Source organism: Fundulus heteroclitus, chromosome 19 (genome assembly GCF_011125445.2).
Source record: "Fundulus heteroclitus isolate FHET01 chromosome 19, MU-UCD_Fhet_4.1, whole genome shotgun sequence".
In the NCBI taxonomy this organism is placed as follows: domain Eukaryota; kingdom Metazoa; phylum Chordata; class Actinopteri; order Cyprinodontiformes; family Fundulidae; genus Fundulus; species Fundulus heteroclitus.
The window spans coordinates 2,436,414-2,450,345 of NC_046379.1; the positions used below are offsets into that span (position 1 = coordinate 2,436,414).

A 13,932-nucleotide genomic window follows, 5' to 3' on the forward strand; every position below is an offset into this window, starting at 1 on the left:
CCCCATCCCGTCCGGCCTTTCCACAGAGCACCTTTCCCCGACCGAGTCTGACGGAGACATGCTGGGTTATGACCTGTACAGCTCGGCTCTGGCCGACATCCTGAGCGAGCCCACCATGCAGCCGCCCATCTGTGTGGGCCTGTACGCCCAGTGGGGCAGCGGCAAGTCCTTCCTCCTTAAAAAGCTCGAGGGTGAGCAAGTGGAGGAGTCCTCTGGAAAAGGAACTGGCTTTTTGCAGCACGTCTCGTCACGGTTTGGTGTGCTAATTGGTTTTTTCCTCACCTTGTGTCCCTCAGATGAGATGAAGACCTTTGCAGGCCAGCAGATCGAGCCGCTGGTTCAGTTCTCCTGGCTGGTGGTCTTCCTCTCGCTGCTCCTCTGTGGCTCAGTGGGCATCATCCTGGGTTTTACTGTTAATCCACACCTGGCGATCGCCGTCTCCATCAGCCTCTTCGCCCTGCTCTACATCTTCTTCGGTGAGGAGACAAACGAGCTGGACATCGGGTGTTGAACTGTGTTCATTTGGACTTTATTTGTAGTAAATGTAAAAGCAGTTCAGCTGTCTGGAACCTTTTCAGATGTTACATCGCAGCCACAGACGTTGCTGTATGTTGTTGGGGTTTTATATGAAATACCAACACAAAGCAGTGTAGAGTTATTAAAAAAAAGATGCATGTTTTTTTATGAAATAGAGTATAGCAGGGCCCCATTTACTCTGAAAACCCAAATGACAAGAAAATCTTGACTTTTATGGGAGCATGATGGGAAGAAAGCGGTAAGAAATCCCCGTTTGAGGTTTTTGACCAGTCAAAAGTTTCTTGAAATAAATGTATTTCTCCTTGATTTGAGCAGCTAAATAAGACTATTTGCCAATGGAATGAGTATTTTTACCCCTAATATAAGATAATTAGAAATATGTAGAAGAAGAAGAAGAAGGTGCTCTGCGCAGACAAAAACTGAACCTTTTTGGCCTTCAGACATAAACATAACGAAGTGAAAAGTTCTGCATATTATCCTGAAAACCCCCCCCCCCCCCCCCATTTTAAAACATGGTGGTGGTAGCATCATGCTGTGGGGATTTCTCTCTTCTTCTGGGGAGCAGGTCAGAAGGAAGGATGGATGGAGCTAAATCAGGACAATCCTGGAGGAAAAACCATTAGAGGCTGCAGGAGACCTGAGCCTGAGAGCCACCCTGAACATACAGCCAGAGATATTATGGGATGGTTCAGATCAAAATGATGGTCTAGTCAAAGCCCGGATCTTATTCCAATTAAGAATCTGTGGCAGAGCTGGGAAAAGGTGTTTAAAGAAGGTCCAGCCTTCTTTAAACACCTTCTGGAGACGTATCCCAGACGGCCTCCTGCTGTGACTCTGGGAAAAGGTGATTCTATACAGTATTTATTCACATATGTAGACCACAACAGGTTTTTATTTATTACATTAAAAGAAAATAGGGTGGTCAAAATACTAAACTTTCAAACTCTATATCGTCACGGAGGAAAATATTTAATATTATTAATAAAAAAAAGTGACAAATAAGTTAAATTAAAGTTAAATTAAAAACTCCAATCTCAACATGTAACATGCTTTCTCAAAAAAATAACCATAAATGCTAAATATATAACCCAAATTAACATATGCCTAGTAGCATGCGAGCCACAGCTACACAACATTAATGCGGCCCGCCGGTCGTGCTGACATCAGTTTAATGTATTAAATTATGAACGGGAACTTTGACTTACTAACCTGTAGGAATTCGTCATGAAGGCCAAAGTGTCGGTTTTGAGATGTTTGGCCACGTTTGTTGTGCTGTTTGACTTCGTCGCCGCTTTAAAACTCTGTTTGCTCAACGGATTGTCAAGATCTTTGGGTTTCCCATCTTCATTTGCCTTACATGCTTAACAGAAAATCACATGTACTCCCTTTTATTTTTCTACCACTTAAAATTCACTCCCTGCTCTGTTTGTCACATGAAATCACCGTCGATACTTTGTGGGGTTAAAGTGTAAGAGGTGCAGATACTGTTTACTGGCTCTGGAGGATGTATGATTCACAGGAGCCACTAGAGGGCGCCACAACCCTTGTTTTCCCTACATTTCTCTTTACTGTAGCCACATCCTCCTGTTTACAGAGCTTCATTTAGACAGGAGCTGGTCTGTGTCTTCCTCTTTAGCGCTGGTGTACTTTGGAAGTCGGCGTGAGAGGGAGAGCTGGCACTGGGCGTGGGTCATCAGCACCCGCCTGGCCCGGCAGGTCGGCTACATGGAGCTGCTGCTCAAACTCATGTTCGTCAACCCGCTGGAGCTCCCCGAGCAGACCACCCGCGCCCTGCCCGTCAGGTGATCAGCACATTCTCAGACCCAAGCACGCCCAAGTCACCTGATTAATACATTAACACGCTCACCTTCTGTTATATCTCCGTTTTTTCTGGACTCAAACGTCCAGAATGTCGTAGAAATCTGTCACCGTTGAGATTAGAAATGCATATGAACTCTTTAGTCTTTGTAGCTAAGACCAAACACGGCGTCCGCCTCGTCCCAGGTTCCTGTTCACGGACTACAACCGCCTGTCCAGCGTTGGGGGGGAGACCTCCCTGGCAGAGATGATCGCCACGCTGTCGGACGCCTGCGAGAGGGAGTTTGGCTTCCTGGCCACCCGGCTGTTCAGGGTGTTCATGAACGACGAGATCAAAGGTAACGCCGCCGTCCCAGTCTCAACGTTTCACGTCTGTTTACAGGACAGGCAGCCAGTGTTTGATTTGGGGCTAACCTATCAGATAATATGTGAAAGGTTTCATCTTTATCTAGACCACACGTGTCAAACACGAGGCCCGCAGGCCGAATAAGGCCCGTCAAGGCAATTTATCTGGTCCTCAAGAGCCAAAAAAGGCAGATGACGTCTTAAAGTAGAGGCATATATCCTTTTATATTGTATAAAGTTGCTAAAACTGTGCCTCCTGTAGCGAATGTTGATTTTTATTTTTTTTTTATGTGGTAACAGCATCCTGCAACTAGATCTGAGCTTTCCCAAAACCCATTAAAACAACCCATAAATGTTCAAAGAAGAGGAAAAGTGATGCAGTATGATGAGTTTAAAGTGTAACTCACCCCAATTGCAACTTTTTTTGCAGATAAACTGTATAAACTGGGCTTAAGGTGCTACTTTTATGTTACTATGCATTTTTTTTATACTTCTATGCGAACAGAACTGAACTGAAATCAAAAGTATCGTCTATTCAGAGGCAACCGGCCCTTTTAATGACTTCATGATGCCAAAGTGGCCCCATATAGAAATTAGTTTGACACTCCTGATCTATACACTCTCAGGTTTTTATTGCTTATCCCTCCTTCTCCTTCCCAGCTGTGGCGTTAGACTGTAACCAAACTGCATTTAGGTTTGTGGTTGTAAAGCGGTAACATGCTGCTTTTCATCCGTCTGTCTGATGTTACGGTCCATCTTCCAACACCTCAGGTCAAAAATGGAAGAAAACCTGCTGCCTTCCCTCCTTCGTGCTGTTCTCCCTGACGCTGGCGTGCCTGATCACCGGTGTGGTGCTGTTGGCCATCTTTAAGGTACCTAAGGCAATGAAAAGTTCAGCAATCTCTTTATTTAGATCTATTTCTAATGAGGATTTAGTTATTTCCCAACAACTGCAGACCAGTCTAATGGAGATTCCTGGCTGTTTTAGCGTGTAGCTGTGCCGGGGGGATGAACGCTGTCTTTAAATGTGGGATTATTATTGTTCCTCATTAGGTCGACTCTGAAAACCTGACGGTGAACGCGGTGCTGATAGCCATGGCCAGTGTGGTGGGTCTGGCCTTGCTGCTGAACTTCAGGACCTGGTGGCAGGTGGCCGACTCCGTCCTGAACTCCCAGAGGAAGCGGCTGCACGGCGCTGCCAACAACCTGCATAAGCTGAAGAGTGAAGGATTTATGAAGGTACAGTAATCAACTTAAGCAATTCCACCAAACCAGACATAAATCCTTTATCCTCCTGTTGTCAGATCCTTTTTGCGTATGAAGTTAGAGTTTTACTCTCTAATGCGGTTGACTTCCTTCACTGAAAATAAAATTGCCATGAATTGTGCCGTCCAACGCGTGTCGCCAGGTCCTGAAGCATGAAGTGGAGATGATGTCAAAAATGGCCAAAACCATCGACGGCTTCACCCAGAACCAAACGCGCATGGCCGTGATCATCGACGGGCTGGACGCCTGTGAGCAGGACAAAGTTCTGCAGATGCTCGACACGGTGAGCGTTCCCCGGACGTTGTTTCTGCCCAGAGACGGGCTGCTTCATCAGACCGCACGGCTTTAGAACGACATTTATTCCTCCGAAAAGTCATTACACAGTCAGATGTTTCATGATTTGTAGCTTTGATATCACATAAGACCAATAAAAAAGGATTTTTAGTCAAGAAATAAAGCTGTTACAGCCTTCGTGATACAGTCCCTATCATCCTGAACTAAGGAGTCAGGCATATTGATGGAAAGTTGAGTGGAAGGAAAAAACTCTTTCCGCTAACAATTGTCAAATGTACCAATGCCTACCTGTGACTGTGGTATTTCTGGACCGGCCGGCAAACTAGAGCATCTGCTATTCAAGAATTGTGAAAACTGGGTCCAGCAGAACAGGAAGTCGATGCAGATGGTCACTTAAAAACAAATTATTACAAGATTTTCATTGATAAATTATGATTAATTGGGAATCCTTGCTATACCACGAAGTATTGGTCTTTTATGAACCACGTTTTTGCTTTCAATTGAAATTTAAAGTAAACAGAATCACTAACATCTAGAAACCTTTTCTCTAAAGCATCCATGTGTTGATTTAATGAAGCAAGGCGCTTTTTAAAGAGAGAACGACCCATGCAGGCCAAGGGAATAGAAACCCTTCTGGACATTAATGACAAACGCCAGACGCTTTTATATTCCAGATCTACAAGGAGTTACTGACCCCTTTTCTACACAAATCAGAATATTTTGTGTATTTATTGTGGCAAAAGGTAAAAAATGTGAAATGTTGCAAAAAATATCTTTTTGCGTTTTAAAATATAGGAACGTCAGACTTTAATTTTGCCGTTTGAGTAGTTCTGACTTGATGATTTTGGCCGACACCAGAACCAGCAAGGCAGCCAAACTGAAGCAACCTGAGCAGAACCACAGGCGGGTCGCATTTCTGCAGGAAGCCATGCAAAAGGTTACCTGACTCCGCCAGATAGATTTGCTCCGCATATCCATCTGGAAACCTTCCGTTGAAGTAATTTTGGGAAGGGGCGAAAATACTGGTTAGCTGATTGGCCTATGTTGGTGATAGACGGGCCAAATGAACCAATCAGATTCGTCGTCGCTCTGTTACGAGCGACGACGAAAACACAACCACAAGCCAAGCTACTCTTGCTGCTGCAGGTAAAGGCTCATTAGCTCAGCAAAGAAATACTCTGTAATTCCGATAAAACTTGCTCGATAGCCACGCTAACGCTAGTTTCATCGGCTGAAGCCGCCATGCTGTTAAGACTGAACTGACGCGCTTCCCGTTGCGTCACACCTCAACCCGCCTCAAAGCCAACGCTGATTGGACGTTCGTTTGGTGAACGGCTCCAAATTTTCTTCAACGGAGAGTATCCAGACTGATCTGCGAGTGAAACCTTGAAAGCTCGCGAGATCAGGATGGTCTCGCGAGGCTATGCAAAAGGAGCCCAGACCCGGTTCTGAGAGCAGATACTGAGCAGAACACGAACGTGTAGCCCCACATTTCTGCACGAAAACCCGCTTTTATTGTCTGAGAAGACTTTAGGTTTTTATTGGCTTCTATCATTCACTTATTATCTAATCTGGGATGCACCTGCGTAGCAGAGCAGCCTCAGTTCACCTCTGGGTTTAGATCCTTCTCCCCGGTGGCTGTAATATGATTTCCTTTAGCTAAATGTTGTTATTTGGTGCAGTAATCCCTGGGAAGATGCCAGTCTCCTGTGTTCTAATGTAATCTTCTCGTCTCTTCCAGAACCTCCCCCATTTATTTATTTTTATTTCATGTTTTGAAATGTTCCAAACGGCCCTCAGAACCGAGCTTTAGCGCCGTAGCTGCAGACCTCATGTGACGGCGCCTCCGTTTACGGTGAAAACCGCAGCGCTAGGTGCAGAGAGCCACCGGCCCTCGGGGTGAGCCTGAGGTTGCTGGTCGGGGTTTAACAAATCACGAATGCATGGAGCACAAATTGGTGTCCTGTGACTCCCGGACAATGTGCTTTAGTGAGCCGAAAGGAAATCCCCGGCCTCATGTGCTGTGGACAGGCAGCGCTCACAGGAGTCATTAATTTTAAGGGCCACTGCTGACTGCAGCCTCCAGCTGTTAGGATGTCGACTGATTAGATGTAGAAGTAGCCTTTTTAACGCTAAAGTTATAGAAGCTACATTGAGCAATCTGCTGGGCTGATGGCATTTCATGTGACTCGCACAGATCCGGTTCCCATTTTCAGCAGAAGCTCAGGCAGCAAATGTAGAGATCATAAAACGTTTATTCCTCTTCTTACGGAGGTGTTTTTTTTTTTTTTTTACCGCAGGTGAGGGTTCTCTTCTCCAAGGGTCCCTTCATCTCCATCTTCGCCAGCGACCCGCATATCATCATCAAAGCCATCAACCAAAACCTGAACAGCGTGCTGAGAGACTCCAACATCAACGGCCACGACTACATGAGGAACATCGTCCACCTGCCGGTGTTTCTCAACAGCAGGGGCCTCAGCAGAGCCAAGAACCTGTGCATGGCCACGCCCAGCAACGGAGAGGCCGTGCCTGCAGACGGTGAGCCACAGCCAACAGGAATGGCTGCACACTTATTCAGATCAGCAAAGTAATAGATTCGCTTATTATGGCCGACAGCTGATGAAAAACCCAAGTTCTGTTTCATAGGAAGTGAATTAATTCAGTTAATTACCGTAATAAATCACGTTTTTAATGAGAATCCAATTAATGGAGGCGCATCTGTATGTTTTGATAACTAGAAACGGTTTATTTCCTGATTTATTTCTTCTGTTTTTCCTGCTCTTACCTTTAGGGTGGCATGAGGACGTGGACAGGAAGGTGTCCCAGAACAGTCTGTCCCAGGATCAGGCCAAGCTGGGCAGCAAGAACGCTCTAAACCGAAGGGTAACGGCCTGCCTGCCTGCTGCTGCGAAGAACTAGAGCTTATTATTGTCAGGCATCATTTTAAGACGGCATTGCAGTTTTAGACAGTACACTGCAAAAACGGAACTAAAAATAAGTAATATTGTCTTGAAAAAGGTGTATCTGTCCTAGATTTGAGCAGGTAAATAAGATTATCTGCCAATGGAATAAGATTTTTACACTTGAAATAAGAACAATTCATCTCCATCATCTCATTTCAAGTGCAGTATATCTAATTATCTTATTTTAGGGGTGGAAAATACTCATTCCATTGGCAGATAATCTTATTTACCTGCTCAAATCTAGGACAAACGCACTAATTTTAAGAACATTTTTCTTATTTTTAGATCCGTTTTTACAGTGTAGATGATTCACCAACAACTTCCTCAGTTTTTTTATGACAGGGAACTATTGTTGGACTGTAACGGTACAAATCACAGCGTTTCTGGTACATTTAGTCAAACTAAGTAAACTAAGAATCTCCATTTCTGAAATCAATTTATTTTTATTGTCCTCTAAACCTTTAAAAAGTGGACAGTGATTTTGGTTAGATTATTTTCAGTGAATAAAGAAGTATGAGCAGGCATAGCTGATGCCTGGATAGATGGATTAGAATAGAAACACCTTTATTCTCCCATACTGGGGACAGGATGCACCACAGTTACACACTATATTGTAGTTAATTAATAAAATAATAAAATTATATCAACCCTGGTCCTCAAGACACATTGCCCTGCATGTTTTCCCTGCTTCAACCCCCCCAGATGTAACGGGCAACCATCTGAATCAGGCGTGTTTAAAGCAGCCCAGCATGCTTTGAGGACCAGAGTTCAAAAACGCAACATTATACAACAATAAAACCACTGGAAGTTGGTCAGTGTTGGCTTTTATAAAATCTTAAATAAGATTGAGCCCATATTTGAGGACTAAACATGTTTGAATCTGATATTTACATAGTCCCAGCTGTACCTGAATGCAGCGTTTGCAGCTGTTGGGGAAAATCCCGTCTCATCAGGAATTTCATTTTGCAACTTTCATTTCATACCATGTGTAGAAGTTGGGCTGATTGGAGGCCAGATTATCCTCCCATCTCTCAGCGCTGTGAACAAAGGCATGAAGTAATGTTTGAGTCCAGTCATTTAGGAAATGAAAAGTGAACTCTGTGAGCTACATGCTAACGTAGCGAAGAACAAACCGCGTACCTCACCGTAAACTCACATCCGTTTGCAAATATCTCCGTCGCTAGATGTGCAACGCTGGCTACCTTCTCCCTGTCCTGACTCAGGGCGAGGAATACGAATGCATGCCGCACTTTTCAGATGTTTATTTCCAAGATAATTGTGGAGAAACCCTGAATTATTCTCCTTTTTGTGTTGAGTAATCACAAAAAAATACCATTAAGAGACCTTTGTGTTTGTGTTTTTGTGGCGACTAGATGTCTGGGGCTTCGTCCATCGTGCAGCTCTTGTAAACACGCTTCGTCTCACGTCAGTCAGATTAGTGCATGTCTGATGATGTCACGTTTTTTTTTAGCCATAATAATTTGTTTACTTTGTCACATTTTGTCCTGAAACGGCTGATCGTGGTCAGGAAGCACAGATTTAGCTCTAACTGCTGTGTTTACTCCTCCTCCCTGGGGGGGGGGGGGGGTAGTGTAGGCGTGGTGTTGGCGGGTTACGGGGGGGATGAGGTGCTCTGTGTGCGGCCAGGGTTCCTGGTGTAATTGATGTAATGGCTGTTTATCCTTCCTGCTGTGTTGCCACAGCCTAATGACAAGGCCTAGCAGCAGTGGGTCCCTGTGACAAAACACTGGCACCAGGTCTGCTGGCAGGAGGCTAAGTGACTCTGCTGCTTTAGCTCATGCCGTCCTCCCTCCTGTGGACGCTCCCCCCCCCCCACCCCCGTCCTCTCCGCCTTACTGCCTTGTTTGTCAGTTTTCTTGTGGATAACGTCACAGAAAATGTATGAAACCAACAAATCTGCCGTTAATTCTTCCCAAATGAGCAAAAAAAAAAAAAAACCCAAGGAATATATGTATTTGTATGTTTAGAGCCGACCTAGTGGTGGCCAAGCGCTCCGTCTCCCAGAGAAAGAGGTCATGAGACGGCTGTTAGGACTTCAAAGTGGACCACAGGGCTCCACTGGCTGCTGACCATCACAGCTGTCTGATTTCCACACAGATGTCTGCTGTGGATCTGTGTCGGCGCCGGGCCTGTGTCCCGACTCTGCTGCAGCGGCCAGCAGCTCTGAACCGAAGGGATGAATGATCTCTACAGACAGGGAGACTCCTCCTATAGACCTATAGATCTTTTTCTTCCCTGGATCAGAGTTATTCTCAGGAACGGCCTCTCGGTTCACACGGGCTTCTCTTTGATCAGTGCGTCGTCTTCATTACGCTTCAGTGACCATTTTTGAAGCCATTAGGATGCTCCTCTCAGTTTTTCCGTATGTAATGCAACACCCCGCTGACTCCTGGTTTCCACCGTCTAGCTGTTCCTGTGATTTGAGGTTGAAGAATTTGGGACTTAACCTGACAAAAGCCAGCTGTATGTCGCTCCGCCTAGCTCCACTCACATCCATCTGGGACATCGCCCATAGAAAGTGATTTCTCCAACCAATTTTATGGTCTGGCCAATCAGGACGCAGGGCTGGAATTTCATAGATGTGACGTAGTGGAGACGCGACCGTGACGTCAGACTGTTTTGATAGCAATGGTGGCTCGTCGAGAAAGCAAGCGTTAGCATTGATGCTGCTATTTCTTCCATGTTCTCCAATCTACCTAATATTGTTTCATTAAAAGAACATCAGAGAACGCCTCTGAAGGCTTTTGTTGGTGGAAACCATGTTTTCGCCCTTCTCCCGACCGCATTTGGCAAGCTTTGTCCGCTAACCGCTCCGGGGCGCGTCCGCGTCTGCAGCGGACGCGCCCCGGAGCGGTTAGCGGTTAGCGGCTAACGAGCGGTTAGCCGCTAACCGTTAGCGGTTAGCGCTAACTATGTTAGGAGGCCTTTAGTCCTCAACGCGGTCGGCCCGGGAATCAACTCCGACCCGCGGCGCTTTGCCGCCTGTCTTCCCCCCTCTTCCTGTCAGCTCACTGTCAATAAAACGCGGTCCACTAGAGCCGGAAACACATTATTATTATTATTATTATTATTATTATTATTATTATGTTTTTTTTTCTGCGTCGCTCTCATTAGCGTCACGGGTTAGCTTCGGTGTGAGTGGTTGAAATAGCACGTCGATTAAGATGACAGACAAGTGGCTTATCCAATCATATGCAAGAATTTTTGATAAGGCCCAGCCTTCAATAAAGGCAATTCCTATGGCGGTGTCCCAGATGTATGTGAGTGGAGCTAGGCGGAGCGACATGCAGCTGGCTGTTGTCAGGTTATGTGGGACTAGCCCTGCTTCTTAATCGTTACGCTCAGTTTGAGCCGTCCACCGTCACCGCTGGGAGGGCATCAGGCCCCCATCATCACACCGCCACCACCGTGCTTGGTACAGAACCTCGTCTTGATCCCTTCCAACAGTCTTCTTGTTGTTATAATGGCGCTTTCAGTGTTTGTCCTGCCTGAGCATTAAAGGTTTTAGATCCCTGGACAGCTTGAACTAGTTGTCTTTGCAGCGGCGGGGTTTCTATCCGTCTATGTTGGTATTAAAGTTGCGCTACGCTCTGGACTGAGCCTCTGCGGTTCCTGCAGGGTGCAGAGTGTGGTAAACCTGAGCCTCTGCGGTTCCTGGTCATTTAAGCCAATTAGCTCTCTCGTTAGGGGAACATGTTTGGGTCAGACGGTTGAAATTTGGTGTTCCAACTGGATAATGATCCCAAACACTGAGTCCTCCGGCTCTTGGAATGGATCAACCGGACCGGCGTTCAGCTTCTGACCCCGGCCTCCACCCTGCTGAGTGTTTCTGAACTACGATTAAAAGTCCCGGTCCGTGCCAGGAAACCAACCCATTTAGAGGAAATCTGACGGTTCTGCCAAGAAGAGCGCTTTACATATCCAGCATGTTTATGGCTGCAAACAGGGAGCGTTCAAGACGCTGTTTGCTAAGCAGGGGTGACTCCTGTGTAGAATAGTGGAGATCCTCAATAATTACATCAGATTATGTGGCCTTCAGGCCTTTTTATGGGAGAATGGAAACTTCTGCATGGAGCCACACATGCAGGGCACAATTATTTCTATAGAACACTTCAGTACAGAGACAATGCAAAGTGCTTTACATGATTAAAATATAGGGGGAAAAATTAATAAAAGCAAGTGGGAATAAAATGTAGGAACAAGATAGAACATGGAAAAATAGAAACTAAAAGCAAACAATAAAAACAGTTGGACTACAAAGTTTAACTAATGATGTTTCAGTAAAACAGTTTAACTAGAACAGTTAAAGATAATCCTGAACAAATGTGTTTTAATCTTGATTTAAAGGAACTCAGGCTTTCAGTTTTCTAGAAGTTTGTTCCAGAAGGAAGGAAGGACTTCAGAACCGGGTCCAAGTTCTCTACGTTCTTAGTCTTAGTGAGGACTTCAGAACCGGGTCCATGTTCTCTACGTTCTTAGTCTTAGTGAGGACTTCAGAACCGGGTCCATGTTCTCTACGTTCTTAGTCTTAGTGAGGACTTCAGAACCGGATCCATGTTCTCTACGTTCTTAGTCTTAGTGAGGACTTCAGAACCGGATCCATGTTCTCTATGTTCTTAGTCTCAGTGGAAGGACTTCAGAACCGGGTCCATGTTCTCTACGTTCTTAGTCTTAGTGAGGACTTCAGAACCGGGTCCATGTTCTCTACGTTCTTAGTCTTAGTGGAAGGACTTCAGAACCGGGTCCATGTTCTCTACGTTCTTAGTCTTAGTGGAAGGACTTCAGAACCGGGTCCATGTTCTCTATGTTCTTAGTCTTAGTGAGGACTTCAGAACCGGGTCCATGTTCTCTACGTTCTTAGTCTTAGTGGAAGGACTTCAGAACCGGGTCCATGTTCTCTACGTTCTTAGTCTTAGTGGGGACTTCAGAACCGGGTCCATGTTCTCTACGTTCTTAGTCTTAGTGGAAGGACTTCAGAACCGGGTCCATGTTCTCTACGTTCTTAGTCTTAGTGGAAGGACTTCAGAACCGGGTCCATGTTCTCTATGTTCTTAGTCTTAGTGAGGACTTCAGAACCGGGTCCATGTTCTCTACGTTCTTAGTCTTAGTGGAAGGACTTCAGAACCGGGTCCATGTTCTCTATGTTCTTAGTCTTAGTGAGGACTTCAGAACCGGGTCCATGTTCTCTACGTTCTTAGTCTTAGTGGAAGGACTTCAGAACCGGGTCCATGTTCTCTACGTTCTTAGTCTTAGTGGAAGGACTTCAGAACCGGGTCCATGTTCTCTACGTTCTTAGTCTTAGTGGAAGGACTTCAGAACCGGGTCCATGTTCTCTACGTTCTTAGTCTTGGTGAGGACTTCAGAACCGGGTCCATGTTCTCTACGTTCTTAGTCTTAGTGAGGACTTCAGAACTGGGTCCATGTTCTCTACGTTCTTAGTCTTAGTGAGGACTTCAGAACCGGGTCCATGTTCTCTACGTTCTTAGTTTTAGTGAGGACTTCAGAACCGGGTCCATGTTCTCTACGTTCTTAGTCTTAGTGAGGACTTCAGAACCGGGTCCATGTTCTCTACGTTCTTAGTCTCAGTGGAAGGACTTCAGAACCGGGGCCATGTTCTCTACGTTCTTAGTCTTAGTGAGGACTTCAGAACCGGGTCCATGTTCTCTACGTTCTTAGTCTTAGTGAGGACTTCAGACCCGGGTCCATGTTCTCTACATTCTTAGTCTTAGTGAGGACTTCAGAACCGGGTCCATGTTCTCTACGTTCTTAGTCTTAGTGAGGACTTCAGAACCGGGTCCATGTTCTCTACGTTCTTAGTCTCAGTGGAAGGACTTCAGAACCGGGTCCATGTTCTCTACGTTCTTAGTCTTAGTGAGGACTTCAGAACCGGGTCCATGTTCTCTACGTTCTTAGTCTTAGTGGAAGGACTTCAGAACTGGGTCCATGTTCACTACGTTCTTAGTCTTAGTGAGGACTTCAGAACCGGGTCCATGTTCTCTACGTTCTTAGTCTTAGTGGAAGGACTTCAGAACCGGGTCCATGTTCTCTACGTTCTTAGTCTTAGTGGAAGGACTTCAGAACCGGGTCCATGTTCTCTACGTTCTTAGTCTTAGTGAGGACTTCAGAACCGGGTCCATGTTCTCTACGTTCTTAGTCTTAGTGAGGACTTCAGAACTGGGTCCATGTTCTCTACGTTCTTAGTCTTAGTGAGGACTTCAGAACCGGGTCCATGTTCTCTACGTTCTTAGTCTCAGTGGAAGGACTTCAGAACCGGGTCCATGTTCTCTACGTTCTTAGTCTTAGTGAGGACTTCAGAACCGGGTCCATGTTCTCTAAGTTCTTAGTCTTAGTGAGGACTTCAGAACCGGGTCCATGTTCTCTACGTTCTTAGTCTTAGTGAGGACTTCAGAACCGGGTCCATGTTCTCTACGTTCTTAGTCTTAGTGGAAGGACTTCAGAACCGGGTCCATGTTCTCTACGTTCTTAGTCTCAGTGGAAGGACTTCAGAACCGGGTCCATGTTCTCTACGTTCTTAGTCTTAGTGAGGACTTCAGAACCGGGTCCATGTTCTCTACGTTCTTAGTCTTAGTGAGGACTTCAGAACCGGGTCCATGTTCTCTACGTTCTTAGTCTTAGTGGAAGGACTTCAGAACCGGGTCCATGTTCTCTACGTTCTTAGTCTTAGTGA

General features: G+C 45.6%; 1 protein-coding gene across 7 annotated transcripts in view; it reads left to right on the forward strand.

Annotated features, from left to right (window-relative positions):
* kidins220a (kinase D-interacting substrate 220a) overlaps window positions 1–13,932 on the forward strand; it is a 71,267-nt gene that overhangs the window by 20,750 nt on the left and 36,585 nt on the right. For all 7 annotated transcript variants that reach the window (XM_036150660.1, XM_036150664.1, XM_036150665.1 and 4 more), the window contains exons 13-21: window positions 27–191; window positions 297–476; window positions 2,174–2,339; window positions 2,542–2,693; window positions 3,472–3,572; window positions 3,754–3,939; window positions 4,109–4,249; window positions 6,561–6,798; window positions 7,052–7,143. In XM_036150660.1, coding sequence (XP_036006553.1) covers window positions 27–191; window positions 297–476; window positions 2,174–2,339; window positions 2,542–2,693; window positions 3,472–3,572; window positions 3,754–3,939; window positions 4,109–4,249; window positions 6,561–6,798; window positions 7,052–7,143 — 1,421 coding nt within the window. The remainder of the gene's footprint in view (window positions 1–26; window positions 192–296; window positions 477–2,173; window positions 2,340–2,541; window positions 2,694–3,471; window positions 3,573–3,753; window positions 3,940–4,108; window positions 4,250–6,560; window positions 6,799–7,051; window positions 7,144–13,932) is intronic.